This window comes from Rhizophagus irregularis, chromosome 21, assembly GCF_026210795.1.
Source record: "Rhizophagus irregularis chromosome 21, complete sequence".
Classification (NCBI taxonomy): Eukaryota; Fungi; Glomeromycota; class Glomeromycetes; order Glomerales; family Glomeraceae; genus Rhizophagus; species Rhizophagus irregularis.
Genome location: NC_089449.1, coordinates 1,570,152 through 1,590,901, shown reverse-complemented (window position 1 = coordinate 1,590,901; position 20,750 = coordinate 1,570,152). Strand labels below are relative to the sequence as shown.

The following is a 20,750-nucleotide window of genomic DNA, read 5'->3' as shown; positions in this document are numbered from 1 at the left end:
GAAAAAAAAACTCAACACAAATCTTGCTACAGTGACATACAGTACATCAATTATCCTGTTATTTTTTTTAGGTATTATGCCATTAAAATTTTAATAGAATTAATAGGTTTGTCATATTTATTCCTTAGTTTTAACATTAATCACAATTTTACTATGTAGATTTCATTAGATTCACTATAAACACTAATTAAGAAGATTATTGGGAAATTTAACGATTGATCCAGAATTACAATTTTTCATATTTTCTTACAATAAAAAACAAATTTCGTACGTGTTATTTTGGAAGCGCAGAAGTTATGAAAAAATCATATAATAAATTAATAGTTGGGTAATATATATTTCGGCGTAACTCAAACCTAATTCTGTTTTTATTATTAATGTAACAAAGTATGCATTTTCTTTGCAAATATACATATATTATATATATATTATATATATACTAAAAAAAAAAACAAACAAACAAACAAAACGCACAGCTACAGCTACAGCGCCAGAACAAAAAAAAAAAAAAAAAAAAAAATTTTAAATTGGAAAGCAAAAATTTTAATAATAAAAAATAATAAAAAAATTTTTTTTTTTTTTTTTTTATATTATTGTATTTTAATCTTTTTTTTTTTTTTTTCTGTTTATTTATTTTTATTTTATATATTTATATTTATATATGTATATATAATAATTTATATATATATAAAAAAAATTTTTTTTTAAAAAAATTTTTTTTTTTTTTTTTTTTTTTTTTTTTTTTTTTTTTTTTTTTTTTTTAAATTTTTTTTTTTAACGAAACAAAAATTATACTTTAGTAATTAAATTTTTTAAATTAGACCACAAAAAAAAAAAAAAAAAGTTTTTATTTATTTATTATTATTTCAACGAATTTAAAACGAAAAATTAAAAACAAGCGCCGCGCCAATAACAATGGCAGACTTTTTATTAAAACGTATTGCTGAATGGAGTAGCAATAATGCTCCAAAAACGGATAAATACCCGTCACCTCCTTCTTCACCTGAACCAAACCCCGCAATGTCTCTAAAACAACAATTTTATCAAGACTCTTCTAGAGTCTCCCCAAAAACTGGATCTTCTCGTGGATCAGATAATACTTTCGATAACGTTACACAGACTCCAATCGCTGGTCGTCTTATAGTTACAATTGTTGAGGGTCAAAAACTTAACGTTAGTAATTATCAATCACTTCCATACTGCGTATGCGAATTCGAACGCAATGAAGTTGTTACTCGCGAAGCGATGAGAGATAGTGATTTACCTAATCAAAGGGGTAAACCAATGGACTTTTTGGATCTCGTCCGTGCTGCTACTTTTCCCGTCTGGAAGCATAAAGTTGTCATGTAAGTTTTTAATTAATTATCTTTGAAAAATCTTTTTTTTAAATTTGGTTAATTTTGATCTAAATTTATTTTATTATTATAATAATAGCGACGTTGCACGTCTTGATAGTAAAGTACACGTATCCGTTTATGAGCGTGTACATAATAATGCTCAATCTGAAAACTTTCTTGGAATGTTTAAAGTTCAACCACCAAGAAGACCTAATCAAACCATTGATGCTTGGTTTAAGTAAGTAATAATATATTACATACTTACATATATATATATGCATTGAAGTTATTTAATATATTATATATACATATACTTAATATCTTTTATTAACTTTATTAGATTATCACCAAGAGGTAAAGAAAATGTAACTGGAAAAGTTCGCGTTCAAATCTCTTATGAAAAAATTGAGGTATATATTATAATACTTGTTCTTTTGTAAAATATTTTCTGCAAAAACATTCAATTATATTAATATCTTTTTTTTTTTTATTTTACCCAATTATCTCAATTTAATCCATGCATAGTATGTTGAAGTAAACGATTTTGAAAAGTCTACTTCTTTGGATAATACTTTGGCTCAATCTTACGTGTCACATTATTCTCCTACTATTCACAAACGTAGAAATCAGCGAAAACTAAGAAAAAGAACGTACGCATTATACTGGATTGAAAGATTACCTGTGCAGGTTACGAATGATCCGTTTACGAATAATATTTTTAACGGGACACCTTTTTAAACTAATAAAATTATAAGGGTTTAAAGTTGTAGAGGAGGCAAAAATACGCATATAACGTGAGGTTTCAAGGTTTATTTATAAGTGTATTATAAGGTATAAACTGCGTTTTATTCAAAAAAATCAGAAATTCTCTGGTATCACGTGATAAAATGATCAGCATTTTTATTATATAAAAATTTCCAAAAAAAGGGGTGCGTTCAAATTTTAATCCCAAATTATAAATATAAGTTAAGATTAAGTCTAATTTAGGAAAATTTAAGGTTATTTAAATTATGAATTATAATTAAGAATATGAATTTTATGATGGGCTAAATTAATTTTGTTCAAAAGGAATATGATATGATTAGATATTTTAAAATCTTAAGAACCAATTTCAAAGTTTTTTATCAATATCAAATGAAATATTATCTACTCTTCGTTACTAGCTATTTTTCTTTTTAGCACTTACTTTTGATTCAGCAATTTTATTATTATGAAACTATTAAATCTTATTAGTTATTTGAATATTTCAAAGTTGTCAATTTATTTGATTTTTTTTTAAAAAAAAAAGAATATGTACCAGTATGTGATAAAGAAATTAAAGCAATAAAATATTTTTATTCTCAAAGAAAGGCTTTAAAGTTCGTTTATTAATCTAATTCAAAGTTTATTACTAAATTTATTTATTCTAGAAAGATAATCGATGAGACATATATGACAAAATTAAAAGTGGCGGGCGGTACTGTTTATATTTATATAGTTTAATTAATAATGGGATCTACTCTCATATAAACAAATAAATATTAATCGACACTAAATAAAAAATATTTTGACTTAACATACTACTAGTATATATATATTTTTTTTTTAAAGATAACTTTGAAATATTTAAGAAATTGCTGAATCAAAAGTACAATTCAATTTGAATATTAATTTAAAAAACATGATAATCCAACTAGCTTCATTTAAATAGCCTTAATTTTTCTTAAATAGATTTAATCCTAAAAATGATATTCAATTATCAAATTTAAGCTTATATTTGTAATATAAAAGTTGTTCCCACCATATTACTTATTTTTAATGAATTTCATATTATATAATGCCAACACAAATTTCAGACTTTGTAAATATTCAGTTTAATAAAAGGTGACCCGTAATATTTAGCCGAAAAAGTATTGTTTAAAGAAATGTAGGATGTAGCCTTTGTATTATCATTATTAATGATGCGGTCAAATTGTGGTTCTGGTTTCCATTATAAAAAGTATTAATGGAAAAAAAGGCTTGTTTTCAATAATTTTATATAGTATCCTTAATACGTAGATAACCGAAAAAACGATTTTAATAAGTAGAAAATAAAGACTTTTATTAAGAAAAAGAGAGAGAATTTTCTTTTGTTATTAGAGCGATTTTCCTTATCTTGATAAAATTTTGTCTAGAGACATTACTTTTTTTTTCAAGTTTTCGGACTTTCAGTGTGTATGTCTGTGTTTTTCCGAATTTTTTTTTTTGCGGAACAACAACAAAATGCATGCAGGAAAACAATAATAATATAAAAAAAAAATTTATTAGCTGAACACACATATAATATACTGTATATGTATATATATATATATACTATATACTATATAATTTTTGTGGTAACACAACTATTTATGTAATTGATCTTTCATGACTTATTTTTTCTTTTTAGCCTCGCTATTTTTTTGAAGGAACAAGAAACCCATCCCTGCATCATTTACTCCAACATACTATTTTTGGAATGTCAAATTGAGATGATTGGGTGTATGAACAAAACTTTAAATATTTTGACTTGTAAAATAAAAAAAAGAATAAAAATAAAAAAAAATTTCCACTTCAGTCCACAATTCTTTTTTTGCGCCACATTATCAAATATTTGAACTTGTCTCATATATCTATTTTAGTCTTTTTTAGTTATTAAATTATTATTAATATTTTGTAATGTTTACTGCGACTCCACTATTTGACGACGAAATGTTTACAGTTTCAAAAAAAAAAAACCGTTCGTAAGAAATTATTAATTAAATTTAGAACAAATGTTTAATGAATATTAATACGAAGAAAAGAAAAAAAAAAAATAACAAAAAAAAAATAACAAAATAACAACAAAAAAAACCCGCTCAAAAAAAAAAAAAAATATTCGTTTTACATTTTTTTTTTTTGTGACAAATGACCTTCTTCTCATTGTTTAAAACTTTTTAGAACTAAAAATAATTTGGATTGATGCATAAGTAAGTCACAGTAAGTCATACAGTATACAGTATGCGTAAAATTCTAAAGCTAAATTATAATACAATGATTATTTATTCTTTAAAGCAATTTAAAGCAATTTACAATTATATAATTTATTTATTTATTTTATTTTATTCAGCCAATTTGCATATCATATAAAGATTCTAAACGTCATTGCTGAATTTATCAGTGCACATTGCATACAGCACCTAACGTATTACAAATCACATACATACTGTATATGCAAAAATTAATTTAACCAAATTGAATGGATGCAGAGAATGAATTTGGAAATTTAACAAAAGATTAATAATATCATAATTAATAAATGGGGGTGTAGGAAAGTAGATTGACTAATCGAGTAACGTAATATCCACATAAATTACTCAATCTAAAAAAATTTGACAATTTTATTTAGACAACAATAATAAATCTTCAAATACATTTTTAAAATAAAATATATAGTAATGGTAATGGTATTAAAAAAAAAAGAAAGAAAATTTTTTCTCCGTGCCAAAATTATTATACAGGTATACCGCGGTATTCGGTAGTAAATCCTAAAACGCCTCATTTTTAATAAAAGAAAATTTCAAAAAAGAAGTTTCTTTTTTGTTCCATACCTAATATTATTTTACAATAAACAACAATAGTAAAAATACCTATTCACTTCCATTCATTGTTAAAAGAAAGAAAAACTCAAGACACAAATCTTGCTTTTTGGCGGAATAGTGACATACACCCGTTATTTTTTTTAGATATTATGCCAAGAAATTAATAGAATTGTCATATTTATTCCATAATCACAGTTTTACTATATAGATTTCATTAGATTCATTTACTTTGTTCTTTAAAACATTATAAACACTATAAACACTAATTAAGAAGACTGTTCGATATATTAGGTAATTTAACGATTGATCCCGTGTACAGCAGCATTACAATGAAATTTTTTTTTTTATATTTTTCTTACAATAAAAAACAAATTCCGTACGTGTTATTTCGGAGGCGCAGAATCTGATATGGGTAATGATCGTCGAATCATCAGATCTGTTAGTATTTCGACATTCAAACCTAATTATTAATGTAACGTCAGACAAAACATTTGAAAGATAATTTTTTTTTTTTTTTTTTTGCTTTTTAATTAATCCTACTTTTTCTCTGCATATATATATATATAAAATACTTTTTACATTTTATTTTTACATTTAATTTTAATATTTCCTCTTTCTAATATCTTCTTATTCGCTTAAAAAAGAAAAATGATAAAATGAACAAATAACGAATTTAATGACTTGCCCAAGTTCAAATTTCTTTTGTTTTTCTCGGAGTTTTTTTTTTAAAAAAAAAGAATATTTTTTTTGTATCTTTTTTAACATTGATTCTTTAGATAACAAAATAAAACGCACAGCCGCGTCATAAAAAAAAAATAATTGATATACTGAAAAAATCTTTTTTTTTTTTTATTCAATGTATTTTATTATTTTAATTTTTTTTTTAAAAAAAACGGAGATTTTCAGCCACATACGAATACCAACTGCCTAAACAATTAATCGTCGGACGTAGGAATTAGCAGATTGTTCATTTTAAATAAAAAAAAAGTAAACTTTTTTTTTTTTTTTTTTTTTTTTTGTGTTTAATTTAAAAATTTATTACTAAAGTATAATCTTTGTTTCGTTAAAAAAAAAAATTTATAATATAAAAAAAAATTTTTTTTACAATAAACAAGTGCGTAATATAATCGTATGATAGAAGTATAGAAAATTAAAAACAAGCGCCAATAACAATAGCAGACTTTTTATTATTAAACGCATTGCTGATGGAGTAGCAATAATGCCACAAAAACGGATAAATACCCGTCACCTCCTTTTTTACCTGAACCAAACCCCGCAATGTCTCTAAAACAACAATTTTATCAAGACTCTTCTAGAGTATCCACAAAAGCTGGATCTTCTCGTGGATCAGATAATACTTTCGATAACGTTACACAGACTCCAATCGCTGGTCGTCTTATAGTCACAATTGTTGAGGGTCAAAAACTTAACGTTAGTAATTATCAATCACGTCCATACTGCGTATGCGAATTCGAACGTAATGAAGTTGTTACTCGCGAAGCGATGAGACATAGTGATTTACCTAATCAAAGGAGTAAACCAATGGACTTTTTGGATCTCTTCCGTGCTGCTACTACTCCCGTCTGGAAACATAAAGCTGTCTTGTAAGTTTTTAATTAATTATCTTTGAAAAATCTTTTTTTTAAATTTGGTTAATTTTGATCTAATTTATTATAACAGCGACGTTGCACGTCTTGATGGTGAAGTACACGTATCCGTTTATGAACGTGTACATAATAATGCCCAATCTGAAAACTTTCTTGGAATGTTTAAAGTTCAACCACCAAGAAGACTTAATCAAACCATTGATGCTTGGTTTAAGTAAGTAATAACATATTATATACATATATGCTGAAGTAATATATTACATGCACATATATTAATATATACTTAATAACTTTTATTAACTTTATTAGATTATCACCAAGAAGTAAAGAAACTGTAACTGGAGAAGTTCGCGTTCAAATCTCTTATGAAAAAATTGAAGTATATATTATAATAACTTGTTCTTTTGTAAAATATTTTCTGCAAAAACATTCAATTATACTAATATCTTTTCTATTCTTTTTTTTTTATTTTACCCGATTATCTCAATTTAATCCATACATAGTATGTTGAAGTAAACGATTTTGAAAAGTCCACTTCTTTAGATAATACTTCGGTCCAATCTTACGTGTCAAATTATTCTCGTACTATTCACAGACGTAGAAATCGACGAGAACTAAGAAAAAGAACGTACGCATTATACTGGATTGAAAGATTACCTGTGCAGGTTACGAATGATCCGTTTGCGAATAATATTTTTAACGGAACACCTTTTTAAACTAATAAATTTATAAATATAAGGTCAAATTTAGAAAAAATTAAGGTTATTTAAATTATGAATTAGAATTAAGAATATGAATTATATGATGGCTAGCATATTTTTAAATTAATTTTATTCAAATGGAATATGATATGATTAAATATTTTAAAATTTTAAGAACCAATTTCAAATTTTTTTATCTACTCTTAGTTACTAGCTATTTTTCTTTTAAGCATTTACTTTTGATTCAGCAATTTTATTATATGAAGCTATTAAATCTTATTAAGTTATTAAAGTTGTCAATTTATTTGATATTTGATTATTTTTAAAAAAATATGTACCAGTATGTGATAAAAGAAATTAAAGCAATAAAATATTTTTATTCTCAAAGAAGTTCGTTTATTAATCTTAAGAGTTTGTTCAACAATAATAGTTAATTACATACTATTTAAATGCTTAAAGCTTATTATATGGAAAAAAATTAATGAAGTTTTTTACTAATTTATTTATTCTAGAAAGATAATCGGGGCGTTACTCTTTATATTTATATTTATATAGTTTAATTTAATAATGGGATCTGCTCTCATAAATATAAACAACCGGCCAAATGTTAATATGGTATACTAGATATACTACTTAATAAGTAAAAAAAGACGCGTTCTATACATTTCTATAATTAATTTATTCGTAGTTTCATAAACTTTATATATATAAAAAGTTATAAATTTAATTTCTTATATTGACGTATACACATTTTACACATTTTGAGAAAAGAAATACATAATTTTGTCTTGTTTTCTTTTTAAAATTTTAAAATAGAAATTATATAAGTTGATATTACTTATGATTCGTACAATCTTTTTTTCGTAACAAATCAATTAGGGTTTATTAAAACAGGGCATCAAATGAGGATCATACGTGATTTCCGCGTTAAAAAAAAATTTATGATTGCATTTAACTGAATTATTTATTTATATATTTATATAAACAAATAATTCTTTGTTCTTCTAAAAAAAACTTTTTAATATAAACTAATGTAAGGTTGATTGATTGATATATCGACTTGAATTTATATTGTTGGGGAAACGAATACAACTTTTTTTAATACAAAGAAAAGGAATCATCTGTCGTTTCTCATAAAGGCGTATAATCGCGTTATTACATAATAGTTCTCATTAGGCGTCTTTTTTTTTTATTATTATTTCAAAATATAAATTATAATTAGAATTCGTTATAGTTTCATTATGACTGCAGGAGCCCAGGATCAACTGATCAAATTTGATTTACTCATTATAACAAGCTACCTAACTTTTTTTAAACTTTACGATATATTTTTGAATCTTATTCCCTATACATATTATACATGCATAAACGGATTACATGAAAAAAGGTGAATAATCAATTTCACATCCGAAATTTAACCAAATTTAATCTGATTAATTAAAATTGATTCTCGCCATGGACCGGTAAAAAAAGTAAATAGTAAAGTATAAGCAAACCAACTCAGATAAAATAGGCCCGTAAAAAAATGACAAAAATGAAACTCCGTATTATTCGGTTCGGATATAAAGAAACATTATTTTTTTTATAATTATTGATTATCCGAATGATCTGCTTCATGACGTAATACAACAATGTACATTTTGATTTGGGCTGAGTTATCCCAATTGGCCACTTTATAGCTATCTATTGTTTTCCTATTCTTTATATACTACATAAGGTTCATACTTTTCGAGATGTGGCGAACCCTGAATTTTGTATAGATGTAACCGTAGAAACTTCTTTGGTTAGGGCGGTTGCACCCTCAGGGTGTACCCGCCATTTTCTTTTTAAGGTGGCGCCGCCACTATCGCGTTCTGGCTTACAGTTTTTTTGAATTACTTTTTATAGTTTCTATGTAATTTGTACTATAGCTTAGTTCACTTTAGAAATAAAAATAAAAATAAAAATATATAATTCGAGTGGAAACAAAAATGTAATCATTACCTGAAGTATCGTTTTCGCGTAATATATACTAATGATACTATTCTTTATTGTCACCTTTTATTGTTATGTTCTCGGGAACATCCATTGCTAATTAACATTTCGTTTAGAACGTACAAAGATGAGCAAATGCATTGCACATGTTGATCCCATTTTACTTTTTTCTAATTCTTCTCTTTTGTATTATTAAGAAATAATAAATTACAACGAGGACAAGCTATTTGTTCCAGTTAGTAATTCTCTCGATTTATGAGTGATTTCTTTTTTATCAGACAATAGATTTCGAATATGCTGAATTGTGTGTGATAATGGTTACAATATTCATCAATACACCTATTTAGACGATGTGTTATTGAACAGGAGAATCAAAGAATTTTTAGCGAGAGCACTATAGTGATTGTTTTTAATAGTAATATTAATTATCACTCTTCGGATATAATATTAACAGTTAACAATAGGAATCTTCTTGTATTTCTCGAAGGATCACTGCTTTCTTAGTAACGGGTTATAAAATAAGCATCAAACAGACGAACGAATAGGAAAGATGTGGATCAAATAAGATATATAACGTTCGTTTTTATATATATTAATTCTTGCCTATGTAAGTTTGTTTTACAAAGCAAAGTGATGTTCCTATCCTAATGCTACGGACCACAGTTTTTCGATCATCTAAACTATCTATACCAACACATTATCCCAACAATAACTCATGATCCGGTTCCGTCCGTCAGTTATGCGTAGAGCGAGCATGTAGAGTCAGAAATAAATTAAAACAATATAAACCTTAGTAAAATTCTATGTTCTCCGCCTAGTAAAGTTCTCGAAATTTCCGAACAAAAAAAAAATAAATAGATAATAGCTTTGTAAGTTTGAAGTCATTTCCTTGTAAATACACAATCATAACCGAAAAAATATTTTTTTATTCATAACATTCATTTCACAATTGCGTAGTGTCTTGCCCAAACTTGAATAATTTCTTCCTTTCAAACTACATAAGTTCGGCAAACATGAGAAATCTCACATTGCACAGAGTTACTGCGCTTTATTTTTTTTTTTCTGTGTTGCACGCGAAAAGCCACATTAGTCAAATTTGGTCAATAATAATTCCTTTCAAAAAAGTAATATATATACTGATTATACTCTCAAGATATCAAACTATCTCCTTAAACTTTTACTTAAAATTCACTTAAAACTTATATTTCAGTAATGGTACTCTGTACAAGAATGTTAAGAATCGATTCATAGTTGACACAAATGATACAGTATGGAATGAAAAAAAGATTTCGGATCTTCAAGATCTTATTAAAGAAAAAAAAAAGGAAATGCTGTCAACAATCAATCTCGAATTATGGAAAGTAACTATTCATACCAAAGAAGTTGATGGTAAATTTGATAAAAAGCTGAAGAAACTTATGAACAGACCTCATATGGAAATTAATAGCTGTAAAGAACTTTCTCAACAAAATGTTCAAGTTAAGTGTAAAGTATTTCCTGATCGAATAATGTATAAGAAAAAATATTGATAATTGCATGGGATATCAAGGCATACTATGTAATTTGCTAAGCGGAGACATCGAAAGTACATTGTCTAAACTAGAGAAACCACTTGGTAAGGATGCGCATCCATTAATCCTATGGACTAGGGAAGTTTGTCGGCATTTCATTTTTTACTATCGTTATGGTGGTTTTCAAACCAAAGGTAACGGGATTCTCATTTGTGGAAATAAGGTGTTCTTACTTGAAAGATAACCTCTAAAGCAATAATATAATTAAAATTTTATACTTTATTTGCAATTAAAAAAAATAAATATAGTACTTGTAATTAAAAATGTACATCACAAATTACAACAGTATTAGTAATTATTTAATTTAAATTCTAATTTTGAGAATTATAAAGGTCCATTCATATTCGCATGCTAGATTAATATATTGGATGATATGTAATAGAAAACAGATTGAGTTTTGGAGGATCACTTTAAAATATGATGGCTTGTATCAGCTTGTCTTTCTAGTCGAAATGACTTTTCCTACTGAGGTGGCAGAATTTCTCGTGATTATCTCTGTCATGGAAAGATGTTATGAATTAAAGTAAGAATCTAATTTATAATAATATACTAGTTTGTTTTAAACATTTTTATTTATATTATAGATTTCATTTTAGGAGCTGGTTCTTGAAACTATCGAAAAGGTAACTCCCACTTGAATGAAATTATCAGCATTATTCAAATTATAGTTCTATGAAGGCAAAAGTGCCTGTTATCAATATTCAAACATCTCAAAATGTAGAACATTCAGAATGATTTAATGTTTATCAAGTGTACCCATAAACAGGGTTGGGAAATGTACTGTACTGAGTTTTTTTAGTACAAGTACATTTTTTTATATAAATTACAGAGGTATTTTTAATCATATATACCCTGGTTTTAAGTGGTCCAGTGATTAGATTTCAATAAAATTAAGCTCATTAGATTCGTCTCAATGAGAGGAATTTAATAGTATTTATTTTATCATAAATGAATCAATATTGACAGAGTTAGCATTTGAAGTAACTTTATTAAATATATGGTATTTAAAATTTTAAGTACAATGTACTAACTGTACTGTACTGTACTGAAATTTTACCTCGTACACCATATTTTCCCAACCCTGCCCATAAATTAGTTTTTCGCAGATAGCTGATACATAATATTGTATATTTATATAATGAATTTTTATATGACTTGCTAGATTGTCACACTGCTAAAAAACGTTATTATTGTTTTACTATAAAAAAATAAAATAAAAAATAAACATATCCAGTATTTCATACAAACGAAATAGATGTCAAAGAGGGAGGGAGGGAGTACGCAATTTCTAGGCCATTTGATGTGAGTCCCAACATCAAGTCATTTCAAGCTTATAAATTTCTACAACTTGTTTCTACCTATACACTTTTTTTACACTAGATTTTTCGAAATAAAATAATCTTATTCATATCTACAGAATGTTCGTCTGTCTATATCACTCTTACTGACATGAATTATAAAGAAAGTATCGATTTTAGCCAAATTTCGCAAGAGAACTTCCCAGAAACTAAGTAATTTCAAGCCTACAGCGTAAATTCAGGAGATTAGCAGTGAGATAAAGAAAATAAGCAATGTAACATTTCATGATTCAACTTATCAGTATATTTAATTTTCATAATATCTGCCTTATATTCAAGAAATATATTTCGATTTTGTACATTAAAGATACTTATCATAAATTTTACTGCGCTGATTACACACTTATAATATCCCATCACAGGGAATTTATTTTTGCGATACTGCGTATTGTACACATGATGACGGTCTTGGCGAAAATCAAGAATAATATGTACATTTTATTTTGGGACATTTATAAAGGTGAGAAATTGATTAACATTGTAATGATATGTTTCAAGAAGCTAACCTGAACTAAAAACCCAACCCACCTTATCTGTTATTATTACTTTGCAGAATATACGGGTTTGTTTGATTGTAAATATCGATGATGCAAATAATGGTTGATTTAAATTTTATTAGGATTTTTGTTTCTTGATTCTTGCTTATATTTGCATAAGGCGAATAAAAAGAACTACTAACCGGGACATCACTTTTTTATACAATTTGCAGGATTGGTTTAGGAATATGTTTTTGGGAAAATGATTTCATCACAAAAATCTGATCAACAGGTCCACCTAAAATTATAACAAAAAAATTTGACGCTACCTATATACACAGATCAACAAGGAGGTCTTCTTTGTTGTAAAGTTTTGAGTATACTGTATGCAGGAAAATTCGAGAATTAAAATTACACATGATGTCTAACGTTACTGCGCATTTATTTAATTGCACATTCGATTACAACCTTTATATAGAATGTGATTTATTTTATTCAAGTGGGACCCTTAAGTCTCACTTTTTTATTCACCATATCTGACATCTCTAATCACAACCGATAATGTATCATATTGATTTTCTATTTCGACTATTTTATAGATTAATTTCCAATATATGCATTAACATATTTATCATTTATTATCATATTCAGGACGATTATTAATGGGTTTAGGTACAACCTTATTAAATCATTCATCTAAAATGATATTGACAGCTAGTCCAGACATAATGAACATACACAATTTATGCGATTAGTGATACTAGAATTAAGATTTACTGAATCTGCAATTTTATCGATTAGTAGCGATTTATAGCAAATTCTAGCGATTCTTTGTAAACTTATACTAAAGAATAATATGATTCAAATTTATACGATCACCCGACATGTCTCAAAGAGAAAGATTGACAGCAGTAAGAAATCACCAGTCAAATATTCTCGTTCTATTTGCCACGGAAAAACCTTAACATCACACAACCTTTGGAATTAGATACAGGAAGTCGGTGACCACTCCAATCCGACCATAGTTTATATTTGATAACCCAGTTACAGCCGTACGACACTATTACTTTTCTTTATCAGAAGCGCAATTAAGGAACTGCTCCAGATTAGCACAGAGATGCAAATTCATCATAGACATAATGGATTTATAAAAAAAAACTTTAATACTCTGTCCATAACGGGCAGTTTGAGTTTAGGACAGTTTAATGATAATAAAGGAACAATTTATTGAATCTATTTATGGTGAAAATACTATAAAAATAAAGAAAACAAAAAAGACACTGTCTTATCCGACAAGTTTGTGCCAAAAACTATCTATAACTTTTATAACTAAAGGTTTAACCAAAAAATTTTGTACGATTGTTTAATCTGAATGATTTACATAATAAGGGTACATATGTTTAATTAACATTGTTTTTAAATAATTCCTCAACCATAAACGACAAAAGCAGGTCAATTGTGGATGATAGGACTTTCTCTCGGTTCGCATTTACGCAATTTACATACATCTAAACATGTATCATCACCAGGTCTACAGCAAGAAGCTTTGGGATTGCAAGTGCAGGTAGGAAAACCACATTCCTTATCGCATTTCGCATCACCAGGTTTACAACAAGAGAAATCGCAGTTTGGATTTCTACTTGCACGTTTCAATAGACTCGTTCTCGTTGGGTGATGGTCCGGATACGCGAAAGCAACCACGGCAAAGATAGTTAAGAGGAGTAAGAAAAAATTAAATTGATTGAATTTCATTTTGATTTTTCAGATTTTTCGGTCAAGTTTTTGTCGATTTTAATTTTTTATCCTTTCCTTCCTCGACTCCTTTATATAATGTTTTCCCATCGCGGTTTATAACCATGATTAATCAAAATGATTAATTTTATAAAAAAAAGAACTAGCCATATAAAAATATTTAATCCGTGTTTTATATTCCCTGTTTTTTTTTCACCAATAAAATTAATTGCCTTGCTTAGGCTCTTCCGTGAATATAGCATATTCAGGGATTTTTTTGCAGGCGGTAGCGGTATGGGGTAGGTACTAATATTATGGAGTTTCAAAATGCGGCCTATGGTTTAAATCTATTTCTTACGCATAACGGACTTTTTAACTTTGTGATTGGTTCGTCTTTTATAAAAACGATGATCGTTCAAACTTCAAACACATAATTAGATGTCATACGAATTATACGCTAGCCCTTGAATTTCTGGTTACACCACGATTTCCCGACAGACGATTTCCCGACAGGACATTTTCCCCGACAACTTTGACCAGCATTAAAACTAATGTAGGCCAACGGTGTCGGGCAAAAGTTCTGTTGGGAAAATGGATGTCGGGATTTTGTCCGACATCGGAATTTTCTAAGACGATCAATGCACCTAATATTTCCAGGCCTGTAACCCCACCATCCTTTCTTTTTCGCAAAATGCGAATTTGATCAATGTTACCATTAATTACGGCCGAGGATCAGATGAGCAACAAGAATAAAATTTTTTTCATTAGTGTATAATAGCGTTTTTAATGATTTAGTAAATTTTATATTTTTTTCATGACTGTAAGTGTCACTTGAAAAATAAAACACATTTAAAAAATTCAAAGTAAAATCTTTATTATCAGAAATTTTTGTACTATGATGTCAGGTGTAACATTGTCTTAGTGTGTATATTATAAAATTTTAAAGGGTTCTTTTTTTTTCTGGGTGAGTAATACCACAAAGTTGATAACCCAGGGGTTATGGAGAGAAATGCGGTAGAACTCAACTACCCAAGTGGTCATATTTCATACCACCACTAGAGTTACGATCCGGATGAATTCGAAAAGGCAATTATACACTTAATAAAGATTAAATTTTTTTTATATATTATAAGACTGCATCCCAATGCACAATCTAGTAGTTTAAAAATTACTAATTAATACAAAAAAAAAAGAGAAAATAAAAACGGATTGATTTTTCACCCGATCCGGATGAATTCAATCCGGTTTAATTTTCTCTCTACTTTTATTTTTGAAGTTAATTTTTTTTTTATTATATTATGTACTGACAGATATTCATAAGATATCTCTAAAAAAAAAATTCTTTTTATTGACTTAATATTTATGGCTGAAATGCGTTTATTTACTCAATGACTAAAAAATCGCCGATCTTTAAATAATAATGCCGGCCAAATTTGTGTAATTCTGGCCGAATTTATAATGCTGGCGATTTAAATAATGTGGGATGTTCCATATCATATGTAGATCTAATGTTATATGAAAATTAATTAATTTATGGGCAAGTTGATCATATACTAATTAAATTTTTCAATATATATTATACGACCTTAATGTATAATGCATAAAATTAAAATTTCAATTTATACAATGATTTAATAAATAAATTAATTTGTGATTCGTGTGAAAATCTATATAATCACTAGGGGCAATTAAAAAAAAAAATCGATTTTGCGATTATCTCGTGATCCTGTGATTCAATTTCGATTAACATTTTTTTGTCGTATAGCTCTCCATGCCCTCTACAAAATAAAAAAAAGTTTATTCATTAACAAATTAAATCTGAATACTACATTAGATATATTATACAGATTCAGTCTTTTCTTAACTGATTCTAATGAAAAGTGATCTGGATAATCAATTTCTTCATTTTACAGAACAAATTTTTCTTTTTTTGAATTTTATTAGCTAAACGATTTATTTTAAGATCTAATATTACAGAGATAATTTTTTTTTGAAATATTAAAAGGTCTCATCTCTCTTCAGTAACTAGAAAATAAAACAAATTTGCAATTAATATTTTGCACAAATCAAATTTTTCCTATAAACTTCAATTTAATTCAGATTCAACTTAGACTTTATTTGAATTCTAAAAAATATTATTTTTGGATCCAGTAATCCAATTTTGATAATTTTTTTAATTAATAGTTCTCATTGTCTGATTAAAATAAAAAAAAGTTAGACTATTAAATAAGCTATTTACAAAAAATATTTTACCTTTTAAGATTAATTAGAATAAATATAACTTTTACTTTTACTTCTATTTTATTAAATTATCCTATAAAATGGTACATTAAACTAATTTTCTAATATTTTTTTTTTGCTAAATTTGATACATATTTACTATACTTCCTTCCCCTAGTTCTACTTCTTAGATCATTAGAAGTATCAGAAGTATTAACTATTAAATATAGCTTTATCTTTTTCTGACTAACTATTAACTTAAAAATCAGTATAAATATCTATTTTTTGCTAAAGTTATATCCTTTTTGAAAATGTTATTATACCTAATTTCTGTTAATTTTATCCATTAAAAGGAAATTAAATTCTAATATATATTGTTTAAACTTTTCAATATTTATTTTATTATTAAGTTTATTTTTTGTTACATACCTAGCAGTGATGTCAGTCATGTTATTATTTAATAATATATAAATTTTTTTTTTTGATAACCTCAATATATTTTATAATGTCAGTAATTATACAAAGGTAAAAAAATTATAAACTATGCTAATATTATTAATTTATGTATGTACTATTGGGTGGTTATGATGACTAATTAGATATATAGACGATATATGAAATGCATTATCTTAATATATAGCTTTCTGGTAAATTACAAGACCACCCACAATAATATATAAATTATTTGGTAATATATTATGCAAAAAAAAAAGTTTAATTTAAAAATTTTTCTCAAAATTATATTTTTTCAAAAAGAAAAAATAGATTTTTAATTGTAATTAAGAAAGCAAAAAAAGTAATATAATTTTCATTCTGGCTAAAAGAATATTTACATTAATTTGAATTTTATAGGGTGACATAAAGTTAAAAAATTGGTTCTCATATTCTGGCCAGATCACCAAAGCAGGAATCTTAAATTTTTATTTTTTTTTCGTTAACCAATCAAATTGCTCTAAGAGAATGGCTAAAAATGATGTCATTTTCTAAGGAAAGGAGAGAGTTAAGACCATGATGATGTTACATACCTTCCATTTTTAGACACTTGTAATTAATATAATTCTAGCCAGAATTATGTTTTAATTTTACATTTCCTAAAATGAATGATAATATAGGGAGGGGGGAGGTCAAAAATCCTAAAATTTAAATTACGTCATTTCTGGCCATCCCTAAATTATATCACATGATAAATTAAATTTGTATATATATCTAGAGTTCCGAAAATGACTCGCATAAACTCGCATTTTTGACTCGCATAATTGTAAATTTTCGTTTAATTATATTCTAACTTAATAAAAAGTACTTTAAAATTAAGGTTTTTGACTCGTAATTCGACTCAACTTGACTCATTAGGAGCTCTATATATATCTGATAAATCGTAACCTGCAATATAAATGCCTAACATTTAACAAATAATAAAAAAAAGAATTTAAAAAAAGCTACAATTTTTAAACATAAAAAATAAACTTGTAATTAATTTGATATGTAAAATCTGTCTATGACTTTTTATTGAATTAACTATATTAATATAAATGTACATATAAAATCTTCTGTATTATATGATCAGATGAAAAAAAAATTTATTTTAAAAAAAAATAAAAAGCTGTGCAACCAGGTTAAATTAAAGCAAATTTTAATATGAGAACCAATTTTTTAATTTTATATCATCTAATTAGAATAAGTAAAAAAATTATTTTAAAATCTATGATTAAAGAATATTAGATAGCAAAGTTTAAAAAATATTTTTTTAGAATTTACTATATATACCTAATTGTAAAAAATAATATTAACTGCTCTTATTTATTCTTTACCAAAGTATACCATTCTCTTAAAATATACTTGTTATTTTTTTTATTCTTCATCAATATTAAACTAGGAGAATATAACTTTTTTATTCTTAAGATTATAATATATTATTTCTTTTCTTATTAATTTTTTCTGTACTATCATAATATTAATATATTCATTAGAAGTTTTTTTTATTTTTTTTACATAATTATACATTTGAATATCAATTTTTATCCTATTTCAAAATACAATAGAATTAAGCCTATAATAGTTACAAAGACATCTGGATCCTTATTGAATTTAATTACCTTTTTTTTAAGATACTTTTCATATTATTATTTATTTAGAAATATAAAAATTCTTCTTTACTATTAAGTTTGATATTTTTTAGAAAGTATTTTATTACTTAACTGATAAATTTAATTGATTTTAGAAGTTCATTAGTTTTAGATTTATTGATTACTGATTTAAATGATTTAGAAACCTTAGTAATTTTAGATGTTTTAATGTTAAAATAACTGAAGTTTCAGTTTTTTTTGTTACATAATCAAAGAGAGTTTAATTTAAATTATACTACTTTTCTGTCTTCTTATTATTATGATAAGATGCATTTTTTTTTTAGTTAAAGTAAAGTTATTTTTATAATAATAGTTTTTGACATATTAAATATAAGTATGCTTATGGTCTTATTTGTAGATAAATTATTAAGATAAGTTAAAAAACTTTTTAATATCATTTAAGTCTATTTTATAGAATTGACTATGATTTTAGAAGTAATTAAAAATATATTGATATACTCTTACTTTATTATCTTATAATTAATACTAATTTGTGAAAATGTTTTTTTAGTAACCTTACTAATTAATAGCTTTTTCCTATTTATATAATCATTAATTACATTATTTATAATAATTCTGATATATTTTTTATAGCTAAACCTACTAATATGATTTTCTAATTAAAATGCAATATAATCAATTATAAATCAAATGGAATTAGAAAGTTGCTTTTGTATTATTTCTATTTTTATTTTAATTGTACCCAGTTTATCAGAATAATTTAGAATTTCTTTCAGCTAATTAAATATGAAATATTGCTTTTACAGTATACAGTATAGAAATATTGAATAGACTATATAAGAATTACCTATGTCTAATTTGAATAAAATATCATCATTTTTATATATAAAATAAAGATTATTACCTATTTTTAACAATAATAACTAAGTGTTCATTACTTTTAATTTTTTTTTTGCTAATTCTTTTTAACTAAAAGAATTTAAATTTTAATATTATTTTATTGTTAAACCCTTTAATTTAATGATATTTAAAAAACACTTTATATTAAAAATTGTAAAATTTATATGTTTTATAGTAATTTTAATTATATTTATTAAACAAACTAATTAATTTATTACTAAAAAGTATTTGAATTTTTTAATTTTAATTAATAATTTAAGCTATTTAATAATTAATTTTGCATTTTTTTTTTATTATAAAAGCATAATATAATTTTTGTGAAAAGTTTAATTTTTTAAAAATTTTAAAAAGTGCCAAAAAAAAAATCAAGTTTTGATTTAATATTATATAATTAAAAAAAATAATTAGTAAATTTATATTAAAATTTGTTTTTTAGTAAGTTATATTGTATATTATTTAAGGTTTAAATTTTATTTTAATTGAATTTAAATTGATTTAATAAAAGTAATTAACAATTTTAAAAAAGTTTAGTATGTTTTTATTGGAAACCACTGTATTTCTAGTTAGAATTATATTTTAATTTACATTTTTTAAAATAGATAATGATATAGAGAAGAAGAAAGGACAAAAATCCTAAAATTTAAATTATGTTATTTCTAGCTATCCTTTAAGATTTTATTATTAATAAAATTATTATAGTAATATAAATTTAGTATTAAAATTGTTCAGGATTTATTTTTTTGACTTTTACATTAAATATACTAGATATACTCATTAAGTTTTTAATTTTTATTTTCATTATAAATTATATTTAGTATATGCTAAAAAATTAGATTTAACAAATATAGTACTATATAATTAATATTGTAATAAAGAATTAGATATTTAATAATTATTTGATTTATTAAATTAATTAACTTTACTGTTTTCCTACTTAACTCAATTAAGTTAACTTTATATTTGGTAAAATTTAGCCTATAACTTTAATGTTGTTTAAATACAGGCAATTATTACCTGAATTGCATTATAAATTTTATTGCAAAAAAATTTCTGTTTAAATATGCATATATCAATTAAATTATTCTATATAAAATAATCATTAAAATCTAAAATTTTAGATTAGTTTAATTATTTTATAAGGTTTAAAAGCTTTTTTAAACTATTTCACTAATAATAAGTTTTTTTAAAACTTTTTTAACTTAAATTACTTTAT

The 20,750-nt window shown here is 25.1% G+C and overlaps 3 protein-coding genes across 3 annotated transcripts; all 3 read left to right on the top strand.

The window, feature by feature from the left end:
- Positions 1-915: 915 nt before the first annotated feature.
- On the top strand, positions 916-2,075 carry OCT59_013794 (uncharacterized protein; the record flags this gene model as incomplete). The annotated part of the gene is made up of 4 exons (XM_025325879.1): positions 916-1,346; positions 1,435-1,575; positions 1,678-1,747; positions 1,863-2,075. 4 exons carry the CDS (start codon positions 916-918, stop codon positions 2,073-2,075), a joined length of 855 nt encoding a protein of 284 aa, XP_025179010.1.
- A 4,118-nt stretch (positions 2,076-6,193) lies between these two features.
- On the top strand, positions 6,194-7,238 carry OCT59_013793 (uncharacterized protein; the record flags this gene model as incomplete). Its single annotated transcript, XM_025330356.2, has 4 exons — positions 6,194-6,519; positions 6,596-6,736; positions 6,832-6,901; positions 7,026-7,238. 4 exons carry the CDS (start codon positions 6,194-6,196, stop codon positions 7,236-7,238), a joined length of 750 nt encoding a protein of 249 aa, XP_025179011.1.
- A 3,287-nt stretch (positions 7,239-10,525) lies between these two features.
- Positions 10,526-11,395, top strand: OCT59_013792 (uncharacterized protein; the record flags this gene model as incomplete). Its single annotated transcript, XM_066141736.1, has 3 exons — positions 10,526-10,687; positions 11,101-11,291; positions 11,365-11,395. The coding sequence occupies 3 exons, from the start codon at positions 10,526-10,528 to the stop codon at positions 11,393-11,395; spliced, it is 384 nt and encodes a 127-aa protein (XP_066001841.1).
- Positions 11,396-20,750: the final 9,355 nt, after the last annotated feature.